Source organism: Mus caroli, unplaced genomic scaffold (genome assembly GCF_978045245.1).
Source record: "Mus caroli unplaced genomic scaffold, Mus_caroli_1 scaffold_11, whole genome shotgun sequence".
Taxonomy (NCBI): domain Eukaryota; kingdom Metazoa; phylum Chordata; class Mammalia; order Rodentia; family Muridae; genus Mus; species Mus caroli.
Window position 1 is genome coordinate 107,349,040 of NW_028227266.1, and position 18,733 is coordinate 107,367,772.

The window sequence follows — 18,733 nt, forward strand, 5'->3', positions numbered from 1 at the left end:
TTTTTTTAACTTTTTTTCCTCCAAAACAGCATTTGTGTGTCAGGTTGAAGCTAGCTTGATGAACTTTTGTTTATTGGGATATTGTAGTGTGAGGGGTGATTTTGAAGTTTGCTGTGGCCTGGAAACAATGAGTTTCTATAGGATAAAGGCATATCTATTGTGTTGTGTGGAAATACTGTGTTTCTGTAGGAAAAGATCTGTTGTGTTGTTGTTGTTTTTCTTTTTAAATCAATGGCCAAGCATGGTGATTTATGCCTTTAATCCCATCACAGGGAAGACAGACAGATGGATCTCCAGCTTGCTCTACATAGTGAGTTCCGTGCAAGCCAAGGCTACATAGTGAGACTCTATCTAAAAAAGGATTTTTTTCTGTTTCTGTATGTCTACATGTCTACACAGGTGCCCACAGAAAGCAGAAGGCGCCATTGGTTCCCCTGGAACTGGAGTTAAGTTGGTTCCAGCACCCGACACTAGTGTGAGAAATTGATCACAAGTCCTCTGTCCCATTGTTACTATGCTTATGTGCACAATATGTGCATTATTTTTAAGAGTTGTCATTGGATCATTCTGTTTGAAAGAAAGCACCCAAGTATAATTAGTATACTATACTTACATATTGTTCCACAGAAATGTTAAAAATGTCAGTCAATTAATAGCCAGAAGACTATTTGGTTTTCTTTGGTTTCACTTGTTGGCCCTGGATAGGTAATTTTATTCTTCCCAAGAAATATACTATTTGAGAAAAGTAGTACCCTTGTTTTTCTTGAGTTACAGATGTAATAGGAAGAATCTTTTTTTTTTTTTTCCAGACAGGGTTTCTCTGTGTAGCCCTGGCTGTCCTGGAACTCACTCTGTAGACCAGGCTGGCCTCCAACTAAGAAATTCATCTGCCTCTCCTGCCTCTGCCTCCCAAGTGCTGGCATTAAAGGTGTGTGCCACCACTCCTGGCTTTTTTTTTTTTTTTTTTTTTTTAAATATTTGTATATTTATTTTACATGTGAGTGTTCTATTTGCTTGTACACCTGCATTACCAGAAGAGGGTATCAGAACTCATTACAGAGGGCTGTAACCTACCAGGTGGTTGCTAGGAACCTAATGTTAGTTAAGATCAGCTAGTGCTCTTAACCTCTGAGCCATCTCTCCAGCCCAAAGTTTTATTCTTATGCTAGGTGGTGCATTGGCACACTTTTTTTGTTGTTTTTTTGTTTTTGTTTTTGTTTTTTTTGAGACAGGGTTTCACTGCATAGCCCTGGCTGTCCTGGACTCACTTTGTAGACCAGGCTGGCCTCGAACTCAGAAATTCGCCTGCCTCTGCTTTCTGAGTGCTAGGATTAAAGGCATGGGCCACCACACCCGGCTGGCACACATCTTTAATCCCAGCACTTGGGATCTCTTGAGTTCAATGCCAGCCTAGTCCACAGAGCATGTTCCAAGACAGCCAGGACTATAGACCTTGTCTTGAAAAAATTTTTTTGTTTTATTTTTTTAAAGTGTGTGTCTGCCAGTGTCACAGGGACTAGAAGAAGGGATTGAGTTCCCTGAAGCTGGAGTTGTAAACTACCTCTCATGGGTCCTAGGATTTTACTCTTAGAAGAGCAGCAAATGATCTAAACCACTAAGCTACCTCTCCATCCAGCCCTGGAAGAAAGAATCCTAATTCTTAATTCTTGTTAGAAGTCTGTAAGAAGTGCCTTCCATGTATGAGTTATTTAGAGATGAATGGGATGCAGTTATGCCTGCCAGGAGTTTTAGTCAGATGGAAGGAAGTAGATGGTTCCCCGCACGTGTGATGTGGAGCAGAGCATCTGAGTATTGAGAGATGCGTTGTTTCTTGCCCGATGGCGCAGAGGAACAAATCTCGTTTCCAGACATCTGAGGTCAGCTGAGGGCCCTCTTTGGCAAGAGGCTTCCCTTGGTTTGTTACTCTTATCACTTGGGATTGCTTTTGTTTTTGAGTTAGTGCTGCCTAAAAGGGTGGTGCAAAGACAGTGATGACAGACAGCTTAGTATCTATAGGTCACTGTGCTTTTGTTGGTGGTGTGTTTCTAAACTTTTTTATATTTATTATTTATTTATTTATTTCGTGTGTGACTGCATGCCAGGACATGTGTTTGGAGGTCAGGGGACAACTTGTGGGAGTTGGTTCCTTTCTTCCATCATATATGTCATGGGAATTGAACTCAGGCCACAGTCATGAATGTAGGCATCTTTACCCTTGAGCTATCTTGTTGGCCCTTTTGTTTTGGAAGTCTATCAATTGCTTTCATTGGTTTTACAGATGACCTTGAAATTCTAGTTCTCTGGACTTCATAAGGGCTGAAGTTTCAGATCTGCAACATCTTGCCATTTGGTGTAGTATTGGGGGAAAAACCCAGGGCTTTGTGTGTGCTAGGCAAGCAAGTACTCTACCAACTGAGCTATATCCCCAGCTCTTATTTTTGTTTTTTGAAGCAAGATAAAAGGATGTAGTCCAACCTGGCCTTAAACTCATATTGTCCTGATTAGGCTTCATGAGGAATTACTGGATTGTGGCCCTGCGTGGGTCCAGATCATTTTTTGTCATAGATACTTGATAAGAAAAAAAAAAAAAGTAAAAGCCGGGCGTGGTGGCGCACGCCTTTAATCCCAGCACTCGGGAGGCAGAGGCAGGCGGATTTCTGAGTTCGAGGCCAGCCTGGTCTACAAAGTGAGCTCCAGGACAGCCAGAGCTATAAAGAGAAACCCTGTCTCGAAAAACCAAAAAAAAAAAAAAAAAAAGAAAAAGAAAAAAAAAGTGCAAAATTGATTTCTGGATTTTGGTAGTGACTTTGTTATTTAAAGAACTGTTCAATTCCTTTAATTTTAGATTTGTTTATTTTTATTTATGTGGATATTGGTGTTTTGTACCCATGCCTTTGGGTCCCACATGCAAGCCTTGTGCTGCAAAGGCCAGAAGAGGTTGTCAGATTCCTGAAATTGGAGTTACAGTAGCTTGTGAGCTGCCGTTTGGGTACTGGGAATTAAACCCCAGTTCTCTGTAAGAGCAGCCAGGGTTCTTAACCTACTGAGCCGTCTTTCCAGCCCAATTTCTAGTTATTTTAAATTAAATTAATAATAAAATTAGTCAGTATTACATGGTACTTTGTTTTTCTCACGTATTTTTTCAAGCACTGTAAGCACACATATTCTCTCATGTTTTGCTGAGGTAAGTGCTATTTTATCCCTGTTGAATAGAAGGAGAAATATTGAAGTTAATTAGTTTGCTTAAAGTAGACACAGTGCAATCTGAAACCAAGCAGTATGGTTCTAGAGACTATGCTTTAGCCAGGCTGCAAAAGAATTCGAGCAGTGTATGGAAAATGAATGAGATTGTTGCTTTTCCTTTTTTCATCTTTGCCTTTTAAAAATGACCTATTGCTCTTTTTTTAGTGATTTGTATATGTAGCATGTAGTTCTCACTGGTTTCTGACTTGAGATTCTCTTGCTTCAGCCTGCCAAGTACTGGGTGGGATTACATGTGTTTAAGGAACAAGGAGTGCACCACTAAGTCAGGAGATTTTTGGTGTTTCTGATAGGAGGTAAAGAATATGCTCCCTGTCTCTTGGGTCTTGCTAGATGGTATACATAAATAACTTTACTGTAGTAGCACTTAGTAGTGGAAATAAAATGTCAGTAAGGGCCAGGTGACCAGACAAAGTTACATAGTAAGAACCCTGTTTCAAAAAAACCAACCAAACAAAAACATGTCAGTAAGTAGGAATCTGCTCATATCTCCCTCCCCTTGTTTGGTATTCTTTTCTGTGGTATTAGGAGGACAGTTGTTATTTATTTGGAGTTAGGGTCTCACTCTGACTGGCCTGTAATTTGCCCTGTAGACCAGGTTGGTCTCAAATCTTTAGATTTCCACCTGCAGCTGCCTCTTAAGTCCTTTGAAGAAGGGTGTGTACAAGCAGGCATGGGAGTGGTTTTGCATGCCACATTACTGTCTAATGCTTGACTCCATAGAGAGGATGAAATTGGCCTGGTGCTGGATGGAAAATATAATTCCAGCCTATTCTATCCAGTACTTGAATGTGCTTGATTTTTGTTTAAGTATGATAGTTTGGTTTAAGAAATGTTGAAGGCCCATGCAGTGTTGGCACATGCCTTTAATCCCAGCACTCAGGAGGCAAAGGCAGGTGGATCTCTATGAGTTCAAGACCAGCCTGATCTACACAGTGAGTTCCTGGATAGCCAGGGCTGTTACAAAGTGCTGTTCCCTGTCTAGGAAAATCAAACAAACAAAATATTGAAAGATGATGAGCATATTATTCTGGCTTGCATCTGTAATCCCAGCACTCAGGAGAATTTCCTTAGGTTCTAAGCCAGCCTGGGCTACATGGAAATCTAGCACAGACTGGGCACAAGGGCTGGTAAAGTGTTAACAGCAGATGAGAGGCACTTCTATAAGCCTATGAGTTTCAACCCTGGAACCCGGGTAAATGTGGTAGGAGAGAACAAACTGTAAAAGTTGTCTTCTGCCTCTGTACATTTGTCATGGCATGTGCGCTCTGTATTATCTTGTACACACACAGAACATTAAAAACAAAAATACCTCACAGAGAAGGGCACAACTCTCAAGGCAGATGCAGGTGAATCTCTGTGGAGTTGAGGCCAGCTTGTCAACATAGCAAGTTGCAGGCCATCCAAGGATTCACAGTAATAACCTTATTTAAAAGAGAAAAAAAACCCACAACTTATTTTGGGGAGAAAGGGAAGGTTTAATATAAAACTTACATATTTTGTGTTTGTGTGTGTGTGTGTGTATACACACACACACACACACACACACACACATATATATATATAATGTTATAGTATATATAATACACACAGTATTTCATTCTCATTGCCAGAGTAATTGTGTCTGTGTATTTCGTGATTTCAAGATATACAAACAGTAGGATTGGTAAGGTGGCTCAGTAGGTAAAGCCACCTATTGCCAAGCTTGATGATTTGATTTTGATCCTTGAGAACTACATGGTGGAAAGAGAAAACCAACTTAAAGTGGGTTGTCCTCTGACTTCTACACGCATGCCTTGGCATGTGCATGCCTATACCCCAATAAGTAATGTAAAAAATATAAAAACAATATGCTAACAGCAGAGTGTTGACTATCCATTTTAATTTTAGGAACCCTAAGGACTCTGCAATATGAATAATTCTCTAGAGAACACCATCTCATTTGAAGAGTACATCCGAGTAAAGGCGAGGTCTGTCCCGCAACACAGGATGAAGGAATTTCTGGACTCACTGGCTTCTAAGGGACCAGAAGCTCTTCAGGAGTTCCAGCAGACTGCCACCACCACCATGGTGTACCAGCAGGGTGGGAACTGCATTTATACAGACAGCACTGAAGTGGCTGGGTCTTTGCTTGAACTTGCTTGTCCAGTCACAACCAGTGTTCAACCACAAACTCAGCAAGAGCAGCAGATCCAGGTTCAGCAGCCACAGCAGGTTCAGGTAAGAGGAAATATTTAGTTGGAGCCTGTTAATAAACTTTTATCTTCTCTCACAGTTTAGGATAGCTACAACACACCTATACAGATGTTAGAAATGCTGGAAGTTATTTTATTGTAGTGTGGAATCTTTCATATTTAATATGGACTGATAATATCTTTAGCCACTGTAAACTGTAAAGACCACAGATTTGCTTTAGAGAGCTTGAATAGTACAGAAAAGTAGAGGCCAGCACTGCATTTGAATGTGAGAGCTTCAAGTGACTGAGACTTTATCTTTGTGCAGCAGTCTTAGCAGAAAGGGCAGGATATCTCCTTTCGACTCATTGTGGAAAGTGTGGAATTTAGAACTTTCTTTAAAATTAACATCTGATGTATTCATTTAGTTTATATATCTCAATTCTCTGATTATCTATAGAATTCTAGGTTGTCATTTTCCTACCTAATAAGTTCACAATAATGCTGACTCAGGCAGACATTAAGCTTATTCTTTACGTCAGTCAGTAGTTTTCTTGGCACTATATTAGGATTGAGTTTTACTTTGGATGCTTTTTACACCATATAATAGGAAGGATGTGAAACATAATGGGAAAGCAGAAATGTGTCTTTGCTAGAAGGTTGACTCTGTAGTTACAAGGAAGATAGTGTGGGAATCTGGGCTCTGAACCCAGAGGTTAGATTTAAGTTTTATTTGATTTCTTAGTTAATAACATGATTCTAACTTTTTTATCAGTCAGAAATGATAAAAATACCAATTAAGTGAGACCAAATGAGATAATGGACAAAAAAGTGTCTCTAGTTTCTTAGAAGTTTCTCTTTACTAAGGTTCAAAAGGTTGAGATTTTGGGTGTGACAGACTTCTTTGAAGTTTTGTGATAATCAAGATAATTCACGAGCTGGGCGTGGTGGCGCACGCCTTTAATCCCAGCACTTGGGAGGCAGAGGCAGGAGGATTTCTGAGTTCAAGGCCAGCCTGGTCTACAGAGCGAGTTCCAGGACAGGCAGTATACAGAGAAACCCTGTCTCGAAAAAACCAAAAAAAAAAACCCCAAAAACCAAAAAACAACACAAAAACAAAAAGCTCATGATTATAAAAGAAGTAGAAATGTAATTCATAAAATAGGTTCCTGAGAACATATTTTTTTCCATTCTTTATATTTTTTTATTTTATTTCTTATTTTTAATTTATTTATCTTATATATATGAGTACTCTGTAGCTGTACAGATGGTTGTGAGCCTTCATCTGGTTGTTGGGAATTGAATTTTAGGACTTCCTCTTGCTCCAACTCTGCTCCCTCAGTCCTTGCTCACTCCGGCTCAATGATTTTATTATTATTATTATTATTATTATTATACATAAGTACACAGTAGCTGTCTTCAGACGTGCCAGATCTCTTTACGGCTGGTTGTGAGCCGATTGCTGGGATTTGAACTCAGAACTTTTGGAAGAGCAGTCAGTGCCCCTCTGAGCCATCTCGCCAGCCCTTATTTTTTTATTTTGAGGCAGGATTTTATATACTGTATTCCATGTTGTCCTGATTACCTTCAAAGTCAAAACATACTCTTGTTTCAGCTTCCTTAGTTCCTGGGATTACAGGTGAGTACCATGCCCAACTGCATTTCCCTCATTAGTGATCATAGAGAGTAAGAAAATTCCTCACAATAACGGGGGAGAAGAAGAAGATCAAACCCCACTAAATGTGGTTGGTGAAGTGGCTCAGCTCAGCAGGTACAGTGCCTGTAGCAGAAATAGTGACTTGAGTTCCAATGCTAGAACCCATAGATGAAAGAAGAGAATGGATTCCCCAAAATTGTCCTCTGACTTCTCTGCACATACACTGTGACACATGTGCACCCATATATTACATTAAAAACACATGCAATAACAAACATGGTTTTAAACCTCTATAAATTTAACCAAGAGTAACTCAAGTGTAATTTATACTCCGAATGCTGACACTACAAAGTAAGATCCTGTCTGAAAGAAAAGAGAAGCAAGCCACTGAGTCTTCTGACCATGATAGCACATGCCTGTAATTCTAGAACTGTGAGTTCTGGGTCCATCTTGGTCAAAACCATGAATTCTGAAAAATTGATAAAAATAAAGTACAGATACAGAATAAGGTAACAAGAGAATTGTTGGGAGGATGGAAAAGTTCTCTGGATTTACCAAGCTGAGATCTAAAGGTTACTTAGAATGATCCTCTATAGATAGACAAAGATTGGGTACTGAACAAGCATTTTAAAGCATACATTCATTCCTCAAGAGCTGTTAGGGATTCTAAAGCAACCATCATCCCTTGAGTTTTGAGGAATTCATTTTAGGATCCCCTGCAAGCTCATATTAAAATGGCATTGTAAACCAACACATATTTTCCTTGTATTCTTTCTTTAAATCTTGTCTAGGTTAAGTATATTATTCAAAACAACTTATGTGCATGAGATGTTTGTGTGTGCATCTTTAGAGGTCAGAGGTTGATGTTTGCTTATTTCCCACATCTTTGTTTTTCTCTTCCTCCTAGTGACATTCTCTCTCACTGAATCTGGGGCTCACTGAGTGACTAGAGTAGCTGGCTAGTGAGACTCTGGAATCCTCTGTTTAGAATTACCTGGATATCATACTTTTCATGTAGATGCTGTAATTCTATTTCTTTTTTTTTTTTTTTTTTTTCTTTTTGGTTTTTCGAGACAGGGTTTCTCTGTGTAGTCCTGGCTGTCCTGGCACTCACTTTGTAGACCAGGCTGGCCTCGAACTCAGAAATCCGCCTGCCTCTGCCTCCCGAGTGCTGGGATTAAAGGCGTGCGCCACCACACCCGGCTGATGCTGTAATTCTAAACTCAGGTCTTTATGCTTGCACAAGAAATATCTTACCCACTGACTCATCTCACCTGCCCCTCTAATAAAGTAAGAATAGCTGTTACATGACATTGGTAATAACCAAAAGGAGCCGGGTGGTGGTGGCCCATGCCTTTAATCCTAGCAGAGGCAGGCGGGTTTCTGAGTTCGAGGCCAGCCTGGTCTACAGAGTGAGTTCCAAGACAGCCAGGGCTATACAGAGAAACCCTGTCTCGAAAAACCAAAAAAAGAAAAAAAGATAACCAAAAGGAAATTGTAAGTTGAATATAGTTATGGGAATTTTTTTGAGACATAGACCTCGTCTTCAGGGGGTGTAAAAACAAAAACCAAACCAAAAAAAAAGAAAATATTAACAGCTAAGGCTCTAACTCTTTTCTCTTCTGCTGTACATTGGAAGTAGGGCTGGAGCATGCTAGGAAAGCTACCCTGCTGAACTCTATCCCTGACCTTCCAGTTTACCTTTGGAGATTAACTGTCACTAAGTTGCCTGAGCTGGCCTTGAACGCCTTCTATAGATGGATCTGCTTATTTCAGGTTCCTGAGCAGCTAGGATTATGAACCTTGCCAAGTACAACTTTGGGGACTGGTGGCCTACTGCTGGAAGGTGTGTGCCGAGGCATTTATGGCCTCCCTTCTCCACATTGTACACTCATAATAATCTTTCAAGTTAAAGTTGTATATATTTAATTACTCAAAAACATTTAGTTTTATTTCTAAAGTACATCAGACTTTTGCATTGGCTAATAGTTTAATAGTTATTATATATATGCTAGTTTCTACTCTTTGGTGTGAATGATCTTTTTGTTTTGTTTTTGTTTTTCAAGACAGGGTTTCTCTGTGTAGCTTTGGCTATCCTGGAACTCAACTATGTAGACCAGGCTGGCCTGGACCTCAGAGATCCATCTGCCTCTGCCTCATTAGCTCTGGGATTAAAGGTATGTGCTACCACCACCCACCCACCCATTGTCAAAAATAGGACTTTATTTATTGATTTTATTTATTACGTGTGGGAGCACATATGGAGGTCAGAGGGCAGCTTTGTGGAGCCATTCCTGGCCATTCACCTTGTTCCAGGCTTATGCAACAAATGCCTTTTATCTATTGAGCCATCACACTGGCCACCATTAGGATTTTCAATGTGTCTAAAGAATTAATGTGTTTGAAGTGACTATAAAAAAATAAGGCCTGTTGTGGTGGTGCATGCCTTTGATCCAAGCGTTCAGGAGACAAAGGCAGGTAGATCTCTTGAGAGTTCAAGACCAGCCTGGTTTACATTAGTGAGTTACAGAACAGCCAGTGCTATGTAGTTAGACCCTGCCTAAAACAAAACACATGTATGCACACAGGATTATGTGTGGAACACAAGTGTTAGAGGGCTTGACCTGGATTCCTCTTACCACTGAGTACACACTGGGTGCGAGAAGAGGAAAACATACTACAGAGAAGCAAAAAGAAAACTTTGAATGTATAATTTCTGAAGCTAAAATAGCAAGTGGATCATATTCTGAAAATATTTGCACTTATGCATCCCCTTTTTTCCTTTTGTGAAGGGGTTAGAGTTGAACCTGATGTATTGCATGTGCTGGGAAAATACTATTTAGCTACATTTATGCTAGCACTCACTGTGTGTTGTGATAAAAGATCTGCCCCACCATGCCTAATACCAACTCTTGTTTTTTTGAGACAGAGTTTCTCTGTATAGCCCTGGCTGTTCTGGAACTCACTCTGTAGACCAAGCTGGCCTTGAACTCAGAAATCCGCCTGCCTCTGCCTCCCAAGTGCTGGGTTTGAAGGTGTGCGCCACCACCGCCCAGCTCATACCAACTCTTAATACGTAGGTGAAGAACAATTTTTTTCCAAGTGTTCCTAAAAAATTATACCCAGTTTTTACCATAGAGAATTCTATTTTTGTTTTGTTTTGGGTTTTTTGTTTGTTTGTTTGGTTGGTTGGTTAGTTTTCCAGACAGGGTTTCTCTGTTTTGTCTTGATTGTTGTAAACTAGGCTGTCCTTAAACTCAGAGATCCACCTGTCTTTGCTTCTGGAGTGCTGGGACTAAAGGCACACATCACTACCACCTAGCTCAGAATTCTGTTTTTATTACATTTTTTTAATTTCTTGTTTGCGTGCATGTGCATGCCTGTCCTTAAATGATGTACCAAGAATCAAAAAATATTTAGGCTTGGCAGCAAATACTTTTTTCACACTGGGCCATCTTGCTGGCCATTTATTTATTTTTAGAAACTTCATTCATATTTTATGTGTTCTACATGTTTTATCTGCATGTATGTCTGTGTACCATGCATGTGCCTGGTACCTATGGCAGTACAAGGAGAACACTGGAACTGGAGTTTGAAACAGTTGTGAGTCACCATGGAGCTGTTGGGATTAGAATCCAGGTCCTCTGTAAGAACAGCCGGTAGTACTTTTAACCAATGAGCCATCTCTCTAGGCCATACATAAAATTTTAATTTATATAATTTGACACTGAGCCAACACTCAAACCCTAATAAATGAAAACACTCACTTTAAGTGTGTGCTTATACCACTTTATTCATGTACAAAGAACCAAGAAAACAAAGTTGTAATGTTTGTTTCTTTTTTTTTTTTTTTTTTTGGTTTTTTTGAGACAGGGTTTCTCTGTGTAGCCATGGCTGTCCTGGAACTCACTCTGTAGACCAGGCTGGCCTCGAACTCAGAAATCCGCCTTCCTCTGCCTCCCAAGTGCTGGGACTAAAAGCGTGCGCCACCACCGCCTGGCATAATGTTTGTTTCTTGGACCCTGTTAATCATCTTGTCTTACTTTTGGGATGGATCTATCTCACAGTGTGATGCTGAAGTTGGTTTGAGGCATCATGACTGCAGAAGTATTGACTGATACAGTTCCCCTTGTTGACGTTACACGGGGTCTTGCTGAAAGGTTTTCTTTTGGGAGCTGGATTTTCATGCTACCTGCTTTTTCTCACTGATGAATATTGTTCCTACAGGTACAGGTGCAGGTGCAGCAGTCTCCACAACAGGTCTCAGCTCAGCAACTTTCCCCACAGTTCACCGTTCACCAGCCTGCTGAGCAACCCATCCAGGTCCAGGTGCAGATCCAGGGCCAAGCACCACAGTCCACAGCCCCCTCCATTCAGACTCCATCTCTGCAGAGCCCCAGCCCCTCGCAGCTGCAAGCAGCTCAGATCCAGGTGCAGCACGTCCAGGCGGCCCAACAGATCCAGGCTGCAGAAATCCCAGAGGAGCATATCCCACATCAACAAATCCAGGCTCAGTTGGTAGCTGGCCAATCTCTTGCTGGGGGCCAGCAAATTCAAATTCAGACTGTGGGTGCTCTTTCCCCACCACCATCCCAGCAGGGCTCACCCAGGGAAGGGGAACGGAGGGTTGGCACAGCCAGTGTCCTTCAGCCAGTGAAGAAACGCAAAGTGGACATGCCTATCACCGTGTCCTACGCCATCTCAGGGCAGCCAGTGGCCACTGTGCTGGCCATTCCACAAGGCCAGCAACAGAGTTATGTGTCTTTGAGGCCAGACTTACTGACAGTAGACAGTGCCCACCTGTACAGTGCCACTGGGACCATAACTAGCCCTACAGGAGAAACTTGGACCATCCCTGTTTATTCTGCCCAGCCCCGCGGGGATCCTCAGCAGCAGAGCATTACGCACATTGCCATTCCCCAGGAAGCCTACAATGCGGTTCATGTCAGTGGCTCACCTACAGCCCTGGCAGCTGTAAAGCTGGAGGATGACAAGGAGAAGATGGTGGGCACCACATCTGTAGTGAAAAACTCCCATGAAGAGGTAGTGCAGACCCTTGCAAACTCTCTCTTTCCAGCACAGTTCATGAATGGCAACATCCACATTCCAGTGGCTGTGCAGGCTGTAGCAGGCACATACCAGAATACGGCTCAGACTGTACATATATGGGACCCACAGCAGCAGCCACAACAGCAAACTGCACAAGAACAGACACCACCACCACCACAGCAGCAGCAGCAGCTGCAGGTCACTTGTTCAGTAAGTAAGACTTAATCTGTAGGGTATTTTGTTTTGCTTCCTTTAGTTCCAGTGTAACCTAGTAAGTACCTGTAGTGTCTGAATTATTTAATTCCATTATGATTGTTTTAACAATGATAGTGTATGGGGGAAGGAAGAGAAAGAAGCAGTAGATGAGGAGGTGGTTATCATTCTTGGAATTCAACAAAATGACCAGTTTTTAGAGAGTATTTGGGTAGGGTGCTGTCTTAGTTGGGATTTTACTGCTGTGAACAGACACCATGACCAAGGCAAGTCTTATAAAAGACAACATTTAGTTGGGACTGGCTTATAGGGTCAGAGGTTCAGTCCATTATCATCAAGATGGGAATATGACAGCATCCATGCAGAGCTGAGAGTTCTTGATCTTCATCTGAGGGTAGCTAGTAGAAGACGGACTTCCAGGCACCTAGGATGAGGGTCTTAAGCCTCAGTGACACACCCACTCAAACAAGGCCATACCTCCTATTAGTGCCACTCCTCGGGCTAAGCATATATAAACCATCATAGATACCTATAATATTTCTTTGTAATATCTTGTTATGATAAGTGAAGTTAATGCTATGAAGAATGGAAGACCCCAAAGTGTGTTACACACTGTTCGTGGAATACTTATATTTACAGCTGTAGTTGAACCATTAATTAATTTAGAACCATTAATTTGGTTTTTGTTTTTTTTTCTTTTGGGGGGTGGGGGATTTCTCCAGACAGGGTTTCTCTGTATAGCCCTGGCTGTCCTGGAACTCACTCTGTAGACCAGGCTGGCCTTGAACTCAGAAATCTGCCTGCCACTGCCTCCCCAGTGCTGGGATTAAAGGCATGCACCACCACTGCCCAACATAAATAGTAAATTCTTGGTAGAGAGCTTATAAGATAGCTCTTTTCCTTTATTTATCTTTGAATATGGTATAAATAAATGGTAAGAATACCTCCTAGTGGGTCTATTGAAAGGTGCTGAATGTGGGGGGGTGTACCTGTAAGGCCTGCACTTGGGAGGTAGAGGCAGGTAGATCAGTGAGTTTAGGGCCAGCTTGTTCTTAGCAAGTTCCAAGCCTTCCATGGCTACATAATGATACTTAGTCTCAGAAAACAAAGGTGGGGAACAATGGCAAAAGTAAAATTAGCAACTGGCCCATTGTTGCACATATCTGCATAATACCAGAACTTGAGAAAAGTAGGATCACAGGTTCTTCAGGGTCAGCCTAGGCCACATAGCAAGACTGTCTAAAACAGAACAAGACAGTTTCTTCTTCCATGTTTATACCATGTTAATAGCTTGTGGGGAAGACATTTGTGTTGGATTGACCCTCAGGAAGAGCTGGTGAGAAAGTGTTGAATTCCACAGCTACAGTGAGTTGAAGAGAGCAGGGCTGTTTCTGAAAGCCTTCACCGACAGTTCCTGTCTGTAAGCTATATTCACAGTGAAGCTTCCTGTCTTGATTTTGCTTTCCACCCGCTCTGTTTCTGCCTCTTACAACAGTATCTGTAGAAACCCAACTCCGCTTTTATCCATTTTTCTATTGGGATGTAACTAGCTCTCTTGCCTCAGCCTCTCAAATAGTTGAGGTGAGATGTGTATTTGGCTTCAGTTGTGGGTTTTTGTTGTTAAGACTGTTTGTTTGTTTGTTTGTTTATCTTTTGAGATGGTTAGAAAACTTGGGCTGGAGATATGGCTCAGCGGTTAAGAGCACTGACTGCCCTGAGTTCAAATCCCAGCAACCACATGATGGCTCACAACCATCTGTAATGAGATTTGACTCCCTCTTCTGGAGTGTCTGAAGGCAGACAGCTGCAGTGTACTTACATATAATAAATAAACCTTACCAAAAAAAAAAAGAAAAGAAAGGAAGAAAGTAATGTTAGAAAACACAGAAAGGATCCTGGGTATGGTAGAACACACCTGAAACCATAGCACTTAGAACAAGGGAGGCAGGAGGCTAAGGTCAAGGTCAGTGTTAGCTACATATGAGTTCTAGACCAGTGCACAGTACATGAGACCCTGTCTTTAAAGATAGGGTTAGAGAAATAGCTCAGCAATCAAGAACACTTGCTGCCCTTCCACAGAGTCCATTTCAATTCTTAGCACCCTCATTGTGTGGCTTACAACTCCAGATACACAAACGGACCCTCTTTGGCCTCCAAGAACACCTACTAACATGTGTACATATAAAATACACAGACAGAAAAGGGACTGCAGAGATGGCTCAGCAGTTAAGAGCGCTGGCTGCTTTTCCAGAGGACCTGGATTTGCTTCTCGGCACGTACACGGTGGTTCAGAACTGTCTACAACTTGGGTTCCATGCCATCTATTGCCTTCTGGTGTTACTGACCCCTCCTACCTCCTTAGTTTTGTTTTGGTTTGTTTTGATTTTGGTTTCTCAAAACAGTTGGGTTTTTTTTTTTATTATTTTTTTTTCTTTTTTTGGGTTTTCGAGACAGGGTTTCTCTGTGTAGCCCTGGCTGTCCTGGAACTCACTTTGTAGACCAGGCTGGCCTCGAACTCAGAAATCCGCCTGCCTCTGCCTCCTGAGTGCTGGGATTAAAGGCGTGCGCCACCACGCCCGGCTGTTTTTGTTTTTTCATGTTTATCCCTGCCTGTCCTAGAACTTGCTCTGTAGAGTAGGCTGGTCTAGTTAAACAAATTATGCTACATTCATCAAGTAGACTCATACAGCCAGGCAGTGATGGCGCACACCTTTAATCACAGTACTTGGGAAGCAGAGGCAGGCGAAGTTCTGAGTTCCAGGACAGCCAGGGCTACACAGAGAAACCCTGTCTTGAAAAGCCAAAAATAAATTAATTAAATAAATAAAGTTAAAAAAAAAAAAAAGATTCATACAAAACACACATCAGACATATTTACCAGAACTAGAAGTAACATTTGATATTTTACTGACACATGTATAAATATAGAGAAATAGCTTTTTGGATGGCAGAGAGCATGGAGACACAGTGAATTGTTCTCCATTATCATGCCTCTGCATCTGTACATCCTGACTAACTTGAGCTAACACATTATGCAGCCAACCATAGGGGATAATTGGTGGGAAGGACACTGTGGAGAGACCACACAAAGGAATCAGTTGCTGTGAGATTTCTTGGCCCAAGCTTGAGAACAGAAAGAGTACAGACTCTCAGGTGATGGTGGCCTAGGTCCAGTAATAAAGGAAAGCCTCACTCCAACCACCCACTCCCAGGGACCACCCAGATGAACTCATGGAAAAGGCCTGGACACTCTACTGAATGCCAGTTTCTTCTTGCTTTGCACTTGACTATGTACTTTGGCTTGTGAGGTCTTCCATAGAAACTGGAACTTTTGAGATGGATATACAACTGCTTCTAAACAAATTTGTGTTTTCCATAACAGTGTTTATATCTGTTGTCCAGAAAGTGAAATAAAATTTAAAACATGCTCAAAAAAATAGAATACAAACAGAACACAGAAAGGATTGAGTGTGTAAGACAGCCATGGAAATAAACTTGATTTCTTTCTTTTCAAACTATAATAGAGCTGAATATGTAGCTTGGTGGTATGCATACACATTACACAAAAGGAAAAGTTAACGCCAGGCGGTGGTGGTGTTTGGAATATTTTTCCAAAAGAAATTGTCTTTCTCTTTTTTTTTTTTTTTTTCTTTTCTTTTTTTGGGGGGGAGATGTCAAGATGGGGTTTCTTTGTGTTGCTCTTCATTCTGTAGACCAGGCTAGCCTTGAACTCAAAGATCTACCTGCTTCTGCCTCCTGAAGTGCTAGGACCAAAGTCATATTCAAAAAATTTGTGTGTCTGTGGATACATATACCCATGTGCACATCTTAGGAGGACAAAGAATAGTGGTTCTACTCACTTAAGTTTTATTCCCCTGAGACAGGTTCTCTCACTGACCCTAAAGTTCATTATTTTGGGCTAGTATGATCACCATTGAGTTCCTAGAATTTTTCTGTTTCCTGGCCCACAGTTGAAGTTATAGACATTCTTGGCCATGCCTGGCATTTTTATGTGGGTGCTAGGTCATCTCCCCAGCCATTCTTTTTGTTCTTAAGTTTTATTTTATATTTATGGGTGTCTTGCCTACATGCATGTCTGCTCACACACACTGTGTGTGCCTGATAGTTCTTTTTTTTAAGATTTATTTATTATTGTAAATAAGTACACTGTAGCTGTCTTCAGATGCACCAGAAGAGGGCGTCAGATCTCATTACGGATGGTTGTGAGCCACCATGTGGTTGCTGGGATTTGAACTCAGGACCTTCGGAAGAGCAGTCAGTGCTCTTAACCACTGAGCCATCTCACCAGCCCCGTGCCTGATAGTTCTAAGAGGCCTAAAGAAAGGCCAGACATAATGGTGCATAATTTTAACCCCAGTACTCAGAAGGCAGACAGACACAGGAGGACCTCTGGGAGTAAAAGCCAGTCTATTCTAAATACTGAGTTAATGGATAATCAGGACTATAGAGAGAGACTCAGTCACACTCACAGACTTTCTCTTCTCTCCTTCTCCTCTTCCTCCTTACTTCCTTCCCCCCCCCCCCATACACACACATATACACACCCCAGTTGGGATTTGGGATTGGTGGCACATAACTTTAATCCCAGCACCTTAGATAGAAGCAGGCGAATCTCTGAGTTGGAGACCAGCCTGGTCTACAGAGTGAGTTCCAGGACAGCAAGAGTTATACAGAGAAACTATTGGGGAGTGAGTGAGTGAGTGTGTGTGTGTGTGTGTATGGATTATGTTCTTAGGAGTGAGAATATTGTTTGAACTTTAGTATGATGTCACATGCCTGTAGTTTCAGAACCACTTAGGAGGCTGAAGGAGGAGGATCAAGAGTTTAAGGTCAGTCTAAACCTATGAAAAAATAGGATTTTTTTTTAAAAGACTTATGTCGGACAATGGTGGTGCACGCTTTTAATCCCAGCACTTGGGAGGCAGAGGCAGGCGGATTTCTGAGTTCGAGGCCAGCCTGGTCTACAAAGTGAGTTCCAGGACAGCCAGGGCTACACAGAGAAACCCTGTCTCGAAAAACCAAAAGGAAAAAAGATTTGTTTGTTTGTTTGTTTGATGCATACGAGTACACTACCATTGCTCTCTTTAGACAAACCAGAAGAAGGCACCAGACCCCATTACAAATGGTTGTGAGCCACCGTGTGGTTGCTGAGAATTAGACTCAGGATTGCTGAAAGAGCAGTCAGTGCTGCTAACTGTTGAGCCATCTTTCCAGCCCAATACAAGGATCTTCTAATCTAGAAAATCGTCCATGAAGATTCTGAGTCTTTCCTTTTTATTTTACGATGGCAACAGTGTCTTCACTTACTGTCTTGTCTTTGTAAATGGTTGTTCTAGGCTGAGAGAATCTTGGGAGCATAGGCTCCTCCTCTCTCCCTAGACTCCCCATGCTGGGATGATAGGCGTGTATCATTCCCACCTCAACAGGAAAACTTGTTTTGGATGAGGTTTTCCTGAAATTTGCTGTTAGTTCAGGGTGGCCCTTTGTTCTCCTTCTTCAGCCTCCACATTTGCTCTTCTTGGGTTGCAGATGGGAGAAGCTGTCATATCTAGTCTCCTAAGGTGCTGGACACTGTCTCTAGGGTATTGCATAAGTTGCAAGCCAAGTACTCACCTACTGCTCCAGCCTTGCTGGTGTGGATTCCAGTCCCTCCTCATAGATGATCACTCAGATCATAGTTTGGGACTAGAGCTTTCTCAGGTTCCAACCCAGATGTGTTCAGTCACTTTATAAACATTTTTATAAAATGCCTAAGTGTTTTATTTGCGTAATGAAGTTTTGAAGCAGTGTTTGAAAAATAAACCTCTATTAGGGTGTTGTTGTAGTTGTTGTTGTTGTTGTTCTAGATAGTTTTACTGTGTATCCCTGGCTGTCCTGGAACTCACAAAGATCCAACTGCCGTTACCTCTCAAAGTGCTGGAGTTAACAGGCTTGTGCCACCACTGCCTGGCTTGCTTTAGTAGGTTTTAAAAGATTTGAGACTTGGCCTCTGCCCTTTGGAGAGGTTCTAGGGCAGTTTGCAGTATTGGTGTTGTCGGTTTTTTTGTTTTCTTTTATGTATGTGTTTTCTTTTATGTGTGTTTCTTTTTCTTACCTGTTTTTTGGCAGGATGTGGTGTGGGGACACTTCCAGATAGGATTTCTCTTTGTAGCTCCTGGAACTCAATTTGAACTCAAACTCACAGAGATCTGCTTGCCTCTGCCTCCTGAGTGCTGGGACTAAAGATGGGCATGACTACTGCCCAGATCTTTTTTTCTTTTCTTTTTTTTTTGAGACCAAGTCCTACTTAAAGCCCTGGCTGGCCTTGAATTTGCCATAAATCTCAGGCTAGTCTCAAACTTGAGGTGACCCTGTGCCC

General features: G+C 41.7%; 1 protein-coding gene across 6 annotated transcripts in view; it reads left to right on the forward strand.

Moving 5' to 3' along the window:
- The window catches only part of Qrich1 (glutamine rich 1), a 43,330-nt gene that overhangs the window by 6,451 nt on the left and 18,146 nt on the right, over positions 1 to 18,733 (forward strand). For all 6 annotated transcript variants that reach the window (XM_029481291.2, XM_021172616.3, XM_021172613.3 and 3 more), the window contains 2 exons: positions 5,152 to 5,481; positions 11,320 to 12,351. In XM_029481291.2, coding sequence (XP_029337151.1) covers positions 5,173 to 5,481; positions 11,320 to 12,351 — 1,341 coding nt within the window. In that variant the 5' untranslated portion in view covers positions 5,152 to 5,172. The remainder of the gene's footprint in view (positions 1 to 5,151; positions 5,482 to 11,319; positions 12,352 to 18,733) is intronic.